The sequence below is a fragment of the Staurois parvus genome, unplaced genomic scaffold, assembly GCF_062004578.1.
Source record: "Staurois parvus isolate SC_StPar_1 unplaced genomic scaffold, SC_StPar_1.0 ptg000475l, whole genome shotgun sequence".
NCBI classification, from domain to species: Eukaryota; Metazoa; Chordata; class Amphibia; order Anura; family Ranidae; genus Staurois; species Staurois parvus.
Genome location: NW_028318271.1, coordinates 3,414,992 through 3,432,966, shown reverse-complemented (window position 1 = coordinate 3,432,966; position 17,975 = coordinate 3,414,992). Strand labels below are relative to the sequence as shown.

Genomic DNA, 17,975 nt, shown 5'->3' with positions numbered 1-17,975 from the left:
GAATAATAAAAATGAATGTAATAGCGCTTTCAGTTTGTCATGGTCAGATACAGTTTAGTTCCACTTTAACTAAGTGCATACTATATTTATATGGTGCCCCTACACCTGAAGATGTTTTGTGGCAAAGACGAAAGACCGTTAACAACCCACTAACTGGATGAACTGTGACTATTCTTGCTAATCAGGTGCAAAAAAAATGCCAGACACCGCACTTAGGGGTTGATTTACTAAAACTGGAGAGAGCGAAAACTGGTGCAGCTCTGCATAGAAACCAATCAGCTTCCAGGTTTTATTGTCAAAGCTTAATTGCTGAAGTTAGAAGATGATAGGCTAGCTTGCACAGCTACACCAGATTCTGAGTGCGCCAGTTTTAGTAAATATCCCCCATAGTGTGAAAGGGCCCCAAGTTTGCACTCACTGACCAACAGCAACATACAGTCAGGTCCATAAATATTGGGACATCGACACAATTCTAACATTTTTGGCTCTATACACCACCACAATGGATTTGAAATGAAATGAACAAGATGTGCTTTAACTGCAGACTGTCAGCTTTAATTTGAGGGTATTTACATCCAAATCAGGTGAACGGTGTAGGAATTACAACAGTTTACATATGTGCCTCCCACTTGTTAAGGGACCAAAAGTAATGGGACAGAATAATAATCATAAATCAAACTTTCACTTTTTAATACTTGGTTGCAAATCCTTTGCAGTCAATTACAGCCTGAAGTCTGGAACACATAGACATCACTAGACGCTGGGTTTCATCCCTGGTGATGCTCTGCCAGGCCTCTACTGCAACTGTCTTCAGTTCCTGCTTGTTCTTGGGGCATTTTCCCTTCAGTTATGTCTTCAGCAAGTGAAATGCATGCTCAATCGGATTCAGGTCAGGTGATTGACTTGGCCATTGCATAACATTCCACTTCTTTCCCTTAAAAAACTCTTTGGTTGCTTTTGCAGTATGCTTTGGGTCATTGTCCATCTGCACTGTGAAGCGGCATCCAATGAGTTCTGAAGCATTTGGCTGAATATGAGCAGATAATATTGCCCGAAACACTTCAGAATTCATCCTGCTGCTTTTGTCAGCAGTCACATCATCAATAAATACAAGAGAACCAGTTCCATTGGCAGCCATACATGCCCACGCCAAGACACTACCACCACCATGCTTCACTGATGAGGTGGTATGCTTAAGATCATGAGCAGTTCCTTTCCTTCTCCATACTCTTCTCTTCCCATCACTCTGGTACAAGTTGATCTTGGTCTCATCTGTCCATAGGATGTTGTTCCAGAACTGTGAAGGCTTTTTTAGATGTCGTTTGGCAAACTCTAATCTGGCCTTCCTGTTTTTGAGGCTCACCAATGGTTTACATCTTGTGGTGAAACCTCTGTATTCACTCTGGTGAAGTCTTCTCTTGATTGTTGACTTTGACACACATACACCTACCTCCTGGAGAGTGTTCTTGATCTGGCCAACTGTTGTGAAGGGTGTTTTCTTCACCAGGGAAAGAATTCTTCGGTCATCCACCACAGTTGTTTTCCGTGGTCTTCCGGGTCTTTTGGTGTTGCTGAGCTCACCGGTGCGTTCCTTCTTTTTAAGAATGTTCCAAACAGTTGTTTGGCCACGCCTAATGTTTTTGCTATCTCTCTGATGGGTTTGTTTTGTTTTTTTCAGCCTAATGATGGCTTGCTTCACTGATAGTGACAGCTCTTTGGATCTCATCTTGAGAGTTGACAGCAACAGATTCCAAATGCAAATAGCACACTTGAAATGAACTCTGGACCTTTTATCTGCTCATTGTAATTGGGATAATGAGGGAATAACACACACCTGGCCATGGAACAGCTGAGAAGCCAATTGTCCCATTACTTTTGGTCTCTTAACAAGTGGGAGGCACATATGCAAACTGTTGTAATTCCTACACCGTTCACCTGATTTGAATGTAAATACCCTCAAATTAAAGCTGACAGTCTGCAGTTAAAGCACATCTTGTTTGTTTAATTTCAAATCCATTGTGGTGGTGTATAGAGCCAAAAATGTTAGAATTGTGTCAATGTCCCAATATTGATGGACCTGACTGTATATAGGAATGTATAATATTCCTCAGGATCTTTGACTCTCTTATGTAAAGTGTATGGAAAAAAGAAAAAAATATGCAATATACCTCTTTCACATATGTGACATTTCCCAATGTTGTATTAATTTAAAGATCCTGTGAGACCAGAAAAATACTAGTTGATCTGCCAGAAATGCGCTAAAGCACACAGCATTTTTTGGACTTAAAGGTGTCAGCCCTGCCCAGTTTCTATTGCTAAACTGTTCAAGCCCTTCCACTCTTAGGTCTCAGAATACAAAATAGGGACTAAGAACTAGGAGCGCTAATTAGGCTCCATGAGACAACACAGGAAGTTTGCATGAGACAGCTCTGTGTTTCTGACAGATCGACACTTGTCAAACCAATACACACTATATTACTAAAGGCAGAGGCGGACTGACAACTCATGGGGCCCCCGGGCAATAGGGGATCATGGGGCCCCTGTGTCCTTGCCCAAACTCAAAAAAGCCTATGAAAAAGGTACCAGGGGCATCTCATGGGTCCCCCTACTGACCCCAGGGGATCAGGGGGCCCCTGTGTCCTTGCCCAAACTCAAAAAAGCCTATGAAAAAGGTACCAGGGGCATCTCATGGGGCCCCCTACTGACCCCAGGCCCTTGGGCAGTGCCCGAGTTTCCAAATGGTCAGTCCGCCTCTGACTAAAAGTATTGGTCGGCCTGACTTTACACGCACATGAACTTTAATGGCATCCCAGTATTGAGTTATCCTACCCTTTGCAGCTATAACAGCTTCAGCTTTTCTGGGAAGGCTGTCCACAAGGTTTAGGAGGGTGTCTATGGGAAGGTTTGACCATTCTTCCAGAAGCACATTTGTGAGGGCAGGCACTGATGTCGGATGAGAAGGCCTGGCTCGCAGTCTTCACTCTAATTCATCCCAAAAGGTCAGGACTCTTGGCAGATCAGTCAAGTTCCTCCACCCCAAACTCGCTCAGCCTTGTCTTTATGGACCTTGCTTTGTGCACTGGTGTGCAGTCATGTTGGAACAGGAAGGGGCCATTCCCAAACTGTTCCCACAAAGTTGGGAGCATGAAATTGTACAAAATGTCTTGGTATGCCAACGCCTTAAGAGTTCCCTTCACTGGAACTAAGAGGCCAAGCCAAAACCCCTTAAAAACAACCCCACATCATAATCCCCCCTCCACCAAACTTTACACAATGCAGTCAGGCAAGTACCGTTCTCCTGGCAACTGCCAAACCCAGGCATGTCAATCAGATTGCTTGACAGAGAAGCGTGATTTGTCACTCCAGAGAACACGTCTCCACTGCTCTAGAGTCCAGTCGCAGCATGCTTTACACCACTGCATCCGATAGTTTGCTCTGTACTTGGTGATGTAAGGCTTGGATGCAGCTGCTCGGCCATGGAAACCCATTCCATGAAGCTCTCTATGCACTGTTGTTGTGCTAATCTGAAGGCCACATGAAGTTTGGAGGTCTTTAGCTATTGACTCTGCAGACAGTTGGCGACTTCTGCGCACTGTGCGCTTCAACATGCGCTGACCCCACTCTGTCATTTTGCATGGCCTTCCACTTCGTGGCTGAGTTGCTGTTGTATAAGTAGTCAGGTCCACGGTGTGAGGAGTCAGGTGACCTCATCCATGCTGACATTCTCATTGTTCATCTGGGCCACTGTTTATCAATCCGGAGTCCTGAGCCTCCTCAGTCCACTCTCTGAGTCTCTGCAGAGGAGCCCACCTCACACACACCTGCTGCATTTTGCTGGCTGGCAATCACCTCCGAGGCTCAAGCTTGCCACACACCCTCCCCGAGTCCCACCCAAGCACTGGGAGGCATAAGGCTCCATCTGACCTCGCATCACTGTGTTCCGACAGCCGCCTGAACAGCTCAGTCCGTGTCAGTCAGAAAGCTGCATGTCTGTAAGTGGTGGAAATTGCCAGGCAGCATACAGAGCTTGCATCGATTTCAATGAACTTCAGCTGTCTGTGACAAACCTTGACTTCCAGAATGCAGCCCGGGATAAGGTCATTTTGAGACAGCTGTCAAAAATTCGGAAGTGTCCCAGACAATTCATGACAGCTGGCAACTATGTAGGTGTGGATACCACTGTCACTATCAGGAAGCTGGTCTATAGCAATGAGATGTGCAGTTGATGCTGGAGGGAGTACATGTAGATAGGAAGTACCTGAAAAAGGTTGGAGGAGATCACCAGCCCCGAGATGCAAAACAGTATGAAAAAAGGTTTAAAAAAAAATAAAATTATAATGATGCACAGTGATTTAGCAAGTTAAACTCTATTTATTCCTTTCACTTTAAATAGTTTGTTTGGACCAACTATTCCTTTACCAACTGCTGCAGCCGCTGTCTGCCCTGTATAAACGGTTTGTAGGATCATTTTGTTTCAGCAGCAAAGTCCACAACCCGCTTCCGGAACACAATGTCACATACGGTATGTAGCTACATACAGTTTATACAGCGCTGACAGTGGCCACATGTATAATAAATAGCTAATTTTGGGCCAGTTCTTCTTTAACCACTTGCCTACAGGGCACTTATACCCCCTTCCTGTCCAGGCCAATTTCCCGCTTTCAGCGCTGTCACACTTTGAATGACAATTGCGCGGTCATGCAACACTGTACCCATATGAAATTTTTATCATTTTTTTTTGACAGATAGAGCTTTCTTTTGGTGGTATTTAATCACCTCTGGGTTTTTTATTTTTTCTTAAACAAACCAAAAACCACTAAAAATTTTGAAAAAAAAAAAAAGTTTTTTCTTAGTTTTTGTTATAAAATTTTGTAAATAAGTGATTTTTCTCCTTCACTGATGTGCGCTAATGAGGCTGTAATGATGGACACTGATAGGCTGCACTGATGGACACTGATAGGTGGCACTGATGAGGAGGCACTGATGGCCATTGACAGGCATCACTGATAGGCACTGATGGGCAGCACTGATAGGTGGCACTCACTGGCATTGATAGGTGGCACTGACTGGCACTGATGGGTGACACTGAAAGGCAGCTCAGATGGGCACTGATATGTGGCATTGATGTGCACTGGTAGGCACTGAAATGTGGCACTGATGGGCACTGGCAGGTGTCATGGATGAGCACTGAGAGCTGGCCCTAATGGACACTGACAGGTGGCACTGCTGGGGCCACACAGATCATCAGGGCACACTGATCATCAGTGCTCGGCATTTATTCATTTCAATGCCAAGTACTTTGGCCAATGAAATGAATAAAGATCCAAACGTGGCTAAATGCAGTACCGCTTTTTTGTGTTTTTCTGCTGCTACTAAACGTCCAAGGAGGTTCCAGTGTAAATGTAGCCTTACGATCGACTTTTATGTAAACCCTTTATCCCAATATCAAAAACAACTGTTTCTGTAACTAATTATAAAGTGTGATCTGGAGTTCAGCTTCCATTTGTTAGTGTATTTAAATCTGCAAGTACATCTAACACTCCCCTCCCACCAGACTGACAATTATGCTGCAGTGCTCCTTCATCCAGAGTGGGGGCGCTTTAGTACAGGTGGTGTGTTACTGGCCTGGTCACCAGGTGAAAAAGCCTAAAAAAACAAAAACTAATGCAGCCTCTACATCTAATGATTAGTAACCTGCAATATATTAAATTTTCTGTTTTGGAATTAAAGTGGAAGTAAACCTTGTTTTTCATGTTTTACTTACAGGTAAGCCTTTAATAAGGCTTTCCTGTAGGTACTGTAAATAACTGTAAAAACATGCACCGTTTAGGAGACATTTAATGTGGCGACGATAGGGATGTCACTTGCGCATGCGCACTGAGCTCGGAATGGACAGTGCAACGTTATTGGAGGCTGGCCAGTCAAACGGCTATTGCCTGCCCCGCCCCAACCTATCCAACTCCAACCTATCCTTCCAGCCCCAAGTCCAATCTTTAACAAACTCGTGCAGACTCCACCTCCACAACATCGCCAAAATCCGCATGTTCCTAACCCCAGAAACCACTAAACAGCTCATCCACTCCCTCATCATATCACGACTCGACTACTGCAACTCCCTCCTCACTGGCCTGCCTCGCCACAGGCTATCCCCGCTTCAGTCGATCCTGAATACGGCTGCCAGACTCATCCACCTTACCAACCGCTCCATCTCCGCCACCCCCCCTCTGCCAATCCCTCCACTGGCTTCCGATTGCGCAACGGATCAAATTCAAAATCCTAACACTGACATACAAAGCCGTCCACCATACTGCCCCGAACTACATCACTGACCTAATATCCAAGTACCACCCAGCACACACACTCCGCTCCTCACAAGACCTCCTTCTCTCTAGTTCCCTGGTCTCCTCCTCCCATGCCCACCTTCAGGACTTCTCCAGGGTGTCACCCATCCTCTGGAACTCCCTGCCCCAACCCATCAGATTATCACCTACTCTCCTCTCCTTTAGGCGCACCCTGAAAACCCATCTCTTCAGGGAAGCCTACCCCACCCCCTGCTAACTTGCCGACCTCCTCCACTCTTCCTACCACTCCATCCCCCACAGCTATCTCCTCTTGTACCACCATCCCCTCCCTCCTAGATTGTAAGCTCGAAAGAGCAGGGCCCTCAATCCCCTCATGTTTTGCATTGTATTGTTATTGTTCTGTCACATGTTCTGTCCCCCTTTGTAATGTACAGCGCTGAGTGAACCATTGGCGCTTTATAAATACTGTATAATAATAATAATATTGCCCACAATCCCAGAAGGAAGAGAGGATGAAGATGGAAGCTGTGACAGCTCACCTCTGGAGGGCTTCGTTTTCTGGTAAGTCATTCATAATGTACTAGAATGTGATGCATACTAGCACATCATGCTCTTATCTTGCAGGGAAGTTTTTTAGATTTAGTTTACTACCGCTTTGATATTTTGCTATACAATAACATCTTAAAGCCTGGCTGTTCCTGAGTACATGGACAATAGAATCCCTTTTACTTTGGTCTTTACCTGTAACTGTTAGTTACATTCTTAGCATTCTTTGTTTCCGCTTTGTGATGATTATTGCTTTTATCTGAACTCTTCCATGGATCTTTATGCTGTGCTTTGTATGTCGATTATGTGTGAACAAAAGCATTTAGTTAAACTATGTTTTCACATAGAGAAGGCTGCAGTTTCTCTGAAATTGATGTGGGATTTTGTTAAGGGAACTGTTTAGATATAAATAGGGTTTCCTGGGGTTCTTTAATGTGACAAATAAAAAGTACTCCTGTGTGCACTACCTTCCTGCTGACATCAGGTATGTGACCTGCATTGTGCTATATCATGCGTGGCAGGCAGTTTCAATGCAGCAAGGTTAATTCTAGTAGCTGTATCACTCCATTTACCTATTTGTTACACAATTCCAGGTTGACAAGCTTTTTTTTCCCTCTTTTTGTAAAGATTTCCATGCAAAGCCTAACTATTCTTAAAGTGTTACTAAACCCACAACAGTAAAAGCCGTCTGTATATGCAGTACAGCATGCTGGTTATATCATTGTGGAACCTAAGGATCCTCTCTTCTCTGATCCTCTCCTTCTTTTACTGCCCCCAATACATCTGCCATAGTACAGAGTAGCAGGGGAAAGTATGCACATGCTCTGTTTGGCATGTATTGCTAGAGAGTTTTGCTAGACATCAAAGGGTCAATCAGAACTTTCCAAACAGAGGGTCAGGGGTCATTTATTTATTACAGGTACTTATATAGCACCATCAATTTACACAGCACTTTACATATATATTGTACATTCACATCTGCCCCTGACCCTAAAGGAGTGTACAATCTAAGGACCCTAACTTACATTCATGCAGACACATACTAGGTCCAATTTAGACAGGAGCCAATTACCCTACCAGCAGGTCTTTGGAGTGTGGGAGGAAACCGGAGTACCTGGAGAAAATGCACGCAGAAACAGGGAGAACATGCAAACTCCAGGCAGGTGGTACCGTGGTTGGGATTCCAACCAACGACCTTAGTACTGCCAGGCGGAAATGGTAACTATTTAGCCACTGTGTCATGCAGCTTCATAGGACAGTCATAGGAGAATGAAAACTTTTCCTACAAGATTAACCAGTGCTCAGCTGAACACTGATAGAAGTCACAAGACTGCTATATACTGCTGCTGAGGAAAGGTATTTAGCAGTTTATAGTTACTAAAATAATTACTTTTCTATGTTCTGTGTACTGTGGGAGAGCAGATATAGTGAATACAGGTCCTGGGTTTAATAACACTTTTAATATGCTCCTCCCCCCCAACACCTATTCTGACTAACGTGTGCAGGAAAGATCTGTATACTTACCTATGTTCAGGCCCGGTGTGGTCACGTGATCTGGCTCCCGTGTCAGTCAGCAGAGGCCACAGGTAGTGGAAGAAGTGTCGACAATGGCTGGGACATGTGAGCTTATGGGTGACGTCCTTGTTCACAGCCATTGCCAGCCATTGTCGAACGCTCTCTCCTCTCCCCTGCAACCACCACTGAATGACATGGGGAGATCACATGACCAGACCAGAGCGGGCTGAAAATAGATAAGTATACAGATCTTTCTTATACAGGTCAGGCAGAATAGGTGTTGGGGTGGGGGGGCATGTTTAAACTTAGTTAGGTGTTGAATAGGATTCTGCTTAAAATATTGTGAATAGAGTAGCTGAAGGAGTGAAGGATGAGAGGAGGGTGATCGTTGCATGAAGGGTTTTAAATGTTGGTTGTGTTTTAGTGTTAATAGTAAACCATTGGGGCTACTCAAGGTTAGGCTAAAGCCATAAAAACATTTTTCCTTAGCTTTAGTGACCTAACTTACCTGTAATGAAGGATGCCCCATTTCATGCAGTCAGCTGGATCCTGTAGAAATCTTCTGTACAGACATGTCCTGTCCTCTTCCTGCAGCTGTGATGGTTAATAGCTTTCAGTCTTCTTTGAAGCTGCAGTAACAAGCTCCAGCTAGGGAACTGCCCCCATCACCCCTATTGGGAAATGGTCCTTTTAGCTCCTGATGGGGACCCATTCCCTCCTCCTCATTGGGAAAGGTTCTAAAATCATTTTAGGACTGAAGATGACACAAAACCCCCAAACATTATATATTTTCTGAAATCAGAGACCCTAGAGAATAAAATCGTGGTAGTTCCAATTTTTTATGTCGTATGATATAACTGCAAAATTAAGTAAGTTAATTTTAGGGCACAAAAAAGCAATACATTACCTTATTTTTTGTAAAATATAAAAAGATGAGGTTGCAGCGAGTAAATAGATATCCAACTTGTCAAACCTTACATTTGTGCATGCTTGTGAAATGGTGACGACCTTCAGTACCCTGTATTTTCTATAGGCCACACATTTAAAGCCCCTTATAGGTCACTAATTTAGCATTACGGAGGAGGTCTGCTGCTAGAATTATTGCTCTCATTCTGGCGTGAGCGGCGATATGTAACATGTGACACTATCTACGTTTTCATGTGTAGGTGCCCCAGAGTGTGATTTTATGTTTGTAGGTGCGGAGGTGGGGGGGGCCTCAATTTTTTGGGGGAGGGATGGTATGTACTTTGGTGTATCTTTTGTTTTTTACAATTAAAAAACGGGGATGGGAGGCTGGCAATGTGTGGAAGCAATCGGTTGCCGCCCGAATGTTTACACCTGACAGGTGAGCCGTGCTGCTTGCCTAAAAAGGTAAATAGTATATGGCCCCTTCAGGGTCAGATTCGTCCTTCCAGGCCCACTATCTAGAGGTTGTTTTTCCTGCTGCGATTCTTAGCATCTTCTGCTCTGCATTCCAGAGCCCTAAGTTTCCTTTGCAAGGTGCGAATAGCAGTTGTGAGAATAGCAATAGAGAGTCCTCGGTATCCCTATCCTGTCTTATGATCCTCACCACAGTGGCAGCATAGCATGGTGCGGGAGGTGGAACAAGTCTGAATGATGGGCAACAGTGGAAGCAAGTCCTCCTTTGAATGCTTTGGTAGCCTTGGATGTTGCTGCCCAGGATCTGCATCATGTGTTTCTATGGTGCAGTCTGGCCAGACACCAGCGCCATAGCAACAAATGATGCCTAGTGTCCTGGCCACTCAGTATCATTGGTTGTTATGGTGCTGGCAGCTGGCCCCCCTGATGCATACAGAGAACAAGTTGGCTGAGGGCCAAGTAAAATCTTGTAGTGGGCCAGATGTGGCCTTTGGGCCACAGTGCAGAGACCGCTGACCTAGATACTGTTTAGCTCAGTTATATTTGATGATCACTTACCATGGCGGAACGGCTCAATAAGGACATCTGACTGTTTGCACAACTTCTTCAGCACACTGACTCCTCCTGGGCACTTGAGATCCAATGCTATAGACCTTTTACCGCGTGCCATAGTGTCGCTTGCAACAGAGCTTTTGGCTTTATCCACACGGATCACCTTAGCCCCAAAGTCAGCGAGTATCATTCCACAGAAGGGCGCAGGGGCCAGTCCTGCCAGCTCCAACACCTGAACACCAGCTAGAGCCATCGGGTCACTATTAAAGAGAGAGAAAAAAAAGGATCTCAGAAGGCTTTTTTTTTTTATTTACAGATATACCTCATATTTTCATTGTGTATCTCTTGAGTGTACTGAAATTTTTGGATGAAGCAATGTTCCACAAAGGAAAGGAAGCGGATAGGGAAAGCATGAACATTTTCATATATATATATACACACACACACACACACACACACACACACACATATATATATATATATATATATATATATATATATATATATATATATACACACATACATATATATTTATACACATACACACACACACACATACATACATATACACACACACTGTATATATATTTTTTGTTTTGTTTTTTTTTTTAAAGTTTTTGGAAGGCTAATATTAAGTCTGCCTATGATATATGTTAAGCGTCACCCCCTGTGGAAATTAAGCCCTACCCCAATGCAGTTGAAGTATAACTCCAGCCAAGATAAAATTGTAAGTGTCAGCTAGACCTGATTGGATCTCGTAGTGTCCAGGATCCTTGCTGGGGGAGGTGTGCTGGTGTGTCCTACTGTACTGGTTGCTACATCTTTTCAAATAGCACTTTCCCTTCCTCACCACCTAATTTTTTCACTTTTTTTTCCCTTCGGCACTATCTCATTTTTTCAATTTATTCCTTACCCGTTTTCTCTCTCTCCTTTCTTTATTTTTTTTTGGAAGCAGATTTCCTTTTGGTTTGTTTTTGTTAAAAAAAAAAAAAAAAAAAAAAAAAAACAGTGGGTCCACCCACACAGCCGATATTTAATGGGCGACAATATCCAGTGTTGATATGGTTGATACCTTACATTTTTACATTACCCTTTTTTCTGCCTCTAAACGCCCTTGCGTATTAGCCAATGTGACCAGGCACAGACATTTAGAGGCAAAAACAAAAAACCATTGCTAGTGCATCCAGGAGTAGCAGCATTTTTGCAGAAAAATGTTTGTAAACATGTGTTAAACGCACAAGGCACATTTAGCGCTTAAGCATTCATTTCAATGGGGAGAATAAATGATTATGCTGGCCAAATACATTAAGTTTTTCTTCTTGCCAAAACACCGGTGCCAGAAGGAAAAGATTCTAGAAGAGGTAGAAGTAAGATCCAGTGTGCACCCAGCCTTATTCGGCAGGAAAGTAACACAGGTGAGCGTTCTCCTTGCATTTCCTAGAGATACTTTTGCTGGGAAATTCTCACTTGTGATAGGATTGCAAGCTTCATATTAGTCTTATGAGGTGTTTGTCGTTTACTAAAACCTCGGAGAGCTACAGTATGAACACTAGATCTTCACGTCAAAGCCTCACACTGGGGATTAGCAGTGCCAGTCTCCCAGAGCCCAGAGTAAATGTACAGGTGGATTTCACACGCATGAAGTGTGACATTTTTGGTGCCTGTTATATTTAGCCAAAAAGTCTCTTTTTTATTTTTTTTATTTTTTTCTTCCAAAAATTTTTTTATTGAAATACAAGACATTTGAGATCAGAGACATGTACGGAACACATTCTGCAAACGTATAACTGAAGCAATCTCCCGTAACGCAGACGGGTAGTCAGACATGTAATTGAAGTATGCAATAAACATAAACAGGAGATCACGCTACCCAGTAAACAAAGTAGAATAACAGGTTCGCAAATATGGATGGTAAGCAATAGAGGTACAGAGGATGCAAGTGTCGGGGGTAAAAAGCGCTTAGGTAATCGGGTAGTGGAGCAAAAAACAGCATTGACGTCAGAGGCGGACGCATCGTGTAATTCCGCACCCGGCTAAGTTAAGTTTCTGCTTGTATGTAGAAATAGTTGTTTAAGAGAAGAATATGAGACAAAAGGAGAGAAAAGAGAGAAAAGAAAAAGAGGAGAGTACTGTATATGGAGGAAGATTTAGAGAGCACAGGGAGGAGTGAGAGAAAAGAAGAAAAAAAAAAAAAGGAGGGGGGGGGGGGAACGGAGAGGGGGGGGAGGTGGGAAGGAAGTGTAAAGGGAAGGATGGATCAAGTAATAGGTAATAGCTATTAAGCCAACCATAATATAATATAGTAGACAAGCTAATAGGTATTATCCTTAGGACTTAACATACATTCTGATAAACACGGTCCGCGTCGCTATTCCAGAGGTGATAACTTTGAACGGTATTCACAACCTGTAGATTAGTTTTAGTTATTCATATAGAGATTATAGAAATTGGTAGTTTGGAAGTGTTTCCAACACGCCCAAGTTTTCCGAAATCTCTCAGGGTGGTCTCTTGTCACTGAAATCAATTCCTCCATCTCCGCAACTCTGATGACCCTATGGAACCACTCCCGCACCGTAGGAATCTGTTCTGATCGCCAGTGGACAGGAATGCATTGTTTCGCCGCATTTATCATATGCAGGGTAAGAGACTTACGGTACATCCTTAACGGAATTGAGGAGTGGTGAAGTAAAAATTGAGCCGGGGTGTATTCCAGAGTGTAAGTAGTCACTTGTGAGACTATATCTCGCACTTTTTCCCAAAAAGGATGCAACAGGGGACAATCCCACCAGATATGTAGGAGTGTGCCTGTTGTCTGTCTACATCTCCAGCACAACTCTGAAATGTTAGGGTCAAATTTATGCAGCAGGGACGGAACTCTGTACCATCTAGAGTATAATTTGTAATTACTTTCCTGCGTGGAAACACACATGGAGCCCGAATGTATGTGTTCATAAATGTGATCCCAGTCGTCAGTTGACAAAGGTATTTGTAAATCTCGTATCCAAGCTTCACACGCTTTCCGAGGTTGAGATATACTAGTAGTTTCAAGAAGGGAGTAAAGCTTGGATATAACATGTCGCTGGGGGGAATTCGAGAAGCAAAGTTTCTCAAATGGAGTAAGCGACCTGGAGTAGTCTTGTAAATGCGAGGCGTTATGTGTAAAATGATGAATTTGTCTATATATCCACGGTGTTAGGTTCAGGGATGGCCATAACTTCAAACTGTCCTCTCTAGATAAGAACTTAGTATTTTTGAAAAGGTGATATATTGTCAGATTATCTGGAAGGTCACATCCAGAGAGGAAAGTCCGGGACATACCCGGCAAAAAGTCAGGGTTCTTTTTGATTGGGGTTAAGGGGCCCGGGGAGGAAGAGAGCTCAGTGTTCTGGAATATCTGTCGGCAACAGTTTAACCTGGGGCCTACAAGAGGGTGATCCCGAAATTCAGTGGGAATATGAGCATTTCCCAGCCAAGGGGAGGAGGCAAGCGAAATCATCGAAAAATCAGATTCTACGTCAACCCAAATCTTACGATTACAGTTCGAGGTCCAGTCTACTACTCTTGCCAATTGACACGCCCTGTAGTACCGTGTAATGTCAGGTAGTCCAATACCTCCACTTCTCTTAGGCATGGTGAGTTGTACAAAGCTAATTCTAGGGTGTTTGTTATTCCAAAGAAAGGAGGAGCGTGCCTGTTATATTTAAAGCGCTACTAAACCCAAAACAAAAAATAATATATTGCAGCTTGCCAATCACGAGGCCCAATTCACACTTGAGCGATTTGTAGCTTGAAGCTCAAAGCTCCAAAAACGCTTGAGGAGAAAAAAAATCTATTATTCTCAATGAAGATGGTTCACATCTCCACTCCAAGTCGCCTGAAGCTCAAACAAGTTCTGGAGCTTTTTTTGTCGCTCAAATCAGGCAGATATACATGTTTGGATTTCATAGAAATGAATGGAAATGCGGAGTTCATGCATTTTTGCGCATAGTTGCATGTTTTTCTGCACAAATGAAAAAAAAAAGTGATAATATATGAATAAATAAATGTAGAATAACTTAAATACACTAATAAATAAAAATAATTGTAAATAAAATAAATTAATAATATGTAATAATAAATAAATAATAATTAGCTCCTAACCTTAACCCCCTAAAAAAATAAAAAAAATTAAGACTAATAAAAATAACTACAATAATTTACTAATTTTGTGTTAGGGTGTTTATTATTATTATTATTTTTTTTTTTAGTAATTAATTTTATTTTTTTAAGGGTTAGGGGGTTAAGGTTATAGGTTAATGATTATTATATATTGTTCATTTTTAATTATTTTTATTTGTGCATTTATTTTACATTCATTTATTCTTACAATTTTAACTATATTAACACCCTAACAAAAAAATAAATAATAAGACAATAAATAAAATATTAACCCCTAACCCTTATCCTAACCTTAACTCTAACCCTGGGGCGGACTGACCATTTGAAAACTCGGGCGCTGCCCGAGGGCCCGGGGTCAGTAGGGGGCCCCATGAGATGCCCCTGGTACCTTTTTCATAGGCTTTTTTGAGTTTGGGCAAGGACACAGGGGCCCCATGATCCTCTATTGCCTGGGGGAGAGAAACGTTTTGGCTCAAAAAATGCCAAACACAGGGAAAATGTGTGTAAATGCAATTCCAGAATTAAAAATATACTGAAAAAAGGACAACAGAGGGCTGGGCTTGTAACGCGTTTCGAATGGGTCGAATCCCATCTGAGACCAAACTGTTTTTCGACAAAGCTGGGTTTGTGGTCTAAGGCCTTGCAGATCAAGTGGTAGAAGTGAGACCCCAATTAACTCATATGGGGACATTGCACTTCCCATAGAAAGGACAGACAGGAGAAAACAAGAAGAAGGAACAGTAAAAAAAAATACATAAGAAAATACGTGCTAACCCTCCGTACCCCAAACACTGTCTAACCTGAAGTATCCTGAGCATCACCCATCAGATAGTGAATCCAGGGGCTCCACATGTTTTCGAACAATGCAACTTTGTCATTCAGACGCTCCTTTATCATGATCCAGGACAGTTTGGCCTTCACTGGGTCAAATGGTATTATGGTAGACCTCCGAGATCTGGCTATGGCTTTCTTTGCCACCACAAAAGTAAAAGGTGATCTTTGTAAATGTCCTGGGCAGCACAACAAGGCTTGTTTTGGACATTTTTTCCCAAGTTGAAGTGTTACTAAGCCCACAACAGTGAAATCAGTCTGTACATGCAGTAAAGCATGCTTGTTATACTCACTGTGGAACCTAAGGGGTTAATCCTCCGCATTGTGAAAAAAGGCGGTTTGAGCCCGTCTTCTTCATTTACTGTCCCCAATCCATCTGCTGATAGTATAGAGCTCTAGGAGTCACTCTGCACATGCTCAGTTTGGAGTGTTGTGCTAGAGGTTTTTTTTTTTCTTTGGGAGGGTGCCTGTGATCGGCCCAGGGTCATTTAGCACTGTCCAGACTGAGGGTCAGAGGTTATGCAGCCTTATAGGATGGTCAAAGGAGAATGAAAACGCCTCCTATAAAATTAACCAGTGCTCAGCTGGACACTGATAGAAATCACAAGACTGCTGATGAGAAAAGGTATTTAGCAGTTTATATTTACTAAAATAGTTGCATTTCCATGTTCTGTGTACTGTAGACCAGTTATAGTGAATGCAGGGTCCTGGGTTTACTAACACTTTAGGCCACAAGGAAGAGAGGCCATAAAACAAATCTCCAAGACTTTTCTCAAATTTCGGAAGTTCAACTCTAACTTAGAAGCCTTCTAGAGAATGCAGAGATTCCACATGTGTGGGCTTAGAAATACGTGAAGACGAGGACATGTATTCGGTAGGGGCATGAAATAGTAGGTAGGGCTAGAACCTCTGTCAGGTTTTTAATACTAGAAAACAACCCAGTCCATCCAACACAGTACCCATACTCCCAACGCTGGAGCTGCTGGGCTTCACATCCAACATGGTCGATTCTATGTGCTGCCTTATCATTTTTATGCGACCATATCTGCATTTTGACCTTCATACATTTTTAAGGTACAAGGGCAATGTACTAGCTACTTCTTGGGTTTGAGTTTGGTTTTTTTGTTTTTATTGTTGTCTGTATTCTGAATAGGGAACTTTATTCTATGAAAATGAAAGAAAAAGGGAAATGCAGAATTTTGAGTTGTCACCAACAAGAACAGAGTGGAAATCTTCCAATGAAGACACTTAGTCTGGTGACAAGTATTTAAGAGGGGATTTGCCTTCCTTCAAAGAGCTTTAGGGTCCATTCACACCAGATGTGGTGGGATGGTGTTGAGCGGCTATTGCAGCACAGTCCCACTGCAAGATAAGGCCAAATGCCTTGACTCCTAAGTGCCTGGTGGGAGCTGGTAGGTCCTACCTAGCAAGGGGAACTCCACTTCTTAGGCACCTGCTGAAGCCTGTTCTCCAAAGTCCTCCAAGTACTTGGCGGAGGGGATCTCCTGAAGAGAGACCTCCTGGCTGGGGAGAGGAAAATGACCAGGAGGTCACAGATCCCCTCACTGACATCAGGGCAGGCCATGATTTCCTGCACATTCCGTCTCTGTAAGAGAATAAAATCATCCATATGTGATAAATAATGTAAAAATGAATCAAAATGGCCATGTGTTACATGCATAGGGCAGCTCATTTCTTTCAATGGGCTACACTACGCATGACAAATGTAGCAAGTATCTCATGCACCTTTTTCAGCATTGCACTTTTTTTCGTCAATATTTCCTGAGCAGTCTATTTCTGCAAAACACTCGCATCTGCTTGCCATGATTGAGTGCAATTGTCAATGAACTGCAATGCAAGCATAAAATGCAATTTAGCATGCGTTAACATGCTGCTATAGCGTGAATGCAGCCTAATATGGAACACAATGGGCACGGATTAGTGTGCTTCACAGTCAAATCAGCAGGTTGAGGTGTGCCCTGGAATGAATAAAGGTCTTGGATTGCTGTGGAGATCTGGGATCTAACTGTTCTGTTTAGCAGGGGTGTCAGGATCACAAGACAAGCTGATCAGAATGACAAAACTTTGAGCACATAAGAAAGTTCACATTCAAATATTTCAGCTTTTTTTTTTTTTGCTGACTGACCGAAATTCTACCTAACCATGCATAATAATCCTAAGTGCACAATATCTTTTTTTTTTTTTACTTTTCGTCTCTCTTAGCAAACCATTTACTTACTTACTATAATTTTCTGCTTTTTCAGGTTCGTAAAGCAGAGTACTTTCACGTTTGAAGTGTATCCAAATATATATATTTTTTTTGGTTGAAAATAACAGGATGCCAAACTGCGATAAGACAGGAATGAAAAGTACTTCCACTTAACAGGATGGTATTTAAATGCTTTATGACAAGGATTTTTTTGGTACAGCAAAGAGAACTTTGTATAATAATACCGTCTTACTACACTAAAGCATCCCTTTATACTAAAATCTGTCTGAGCCAGAATTATTCACCTGAGAGCTTGGGGACCACATGCAGCCTTCATGACAGTGCATGATCAATAAAGGTATATACAGTGAAAAAAAAAATATTTGCAGGCTCATTAACACTAGCTTTGTTCTCTAAAAGACCGATCTGCATTTGGATCGCTCCTCAGAGAGCATCATTTGATAGGCAGTGAGGAGACGTAT

At 42.6% G+C, this 17,975-nt stretch overlaps 1 protein-coding gene across 1 annotated transcript in view; it reads right to left on the bottom strand.

Annotated features, from left to right (window-relative positions):
• Positions 1–17,975, bottom strand: part of AMACR (alpha-methylacyl-CoA racemase) — a 71,189-nt gene that overhangs the window by 49,053 nt on the left and 4,161 nt on the right. The window contains exon 2 of the mRNA XM_089689450.1: positions 10,302–10,555. Within this exon, the coding sequence (XP_089545576.1) occupies positions 10,302–10,548 (247 nt within the window). The 5' untranslated portion in view covers positions 10,549–10,555. The remainder of the gene's footprint in view (positions 1–10,301; positions 10,556–17,975) is intronic.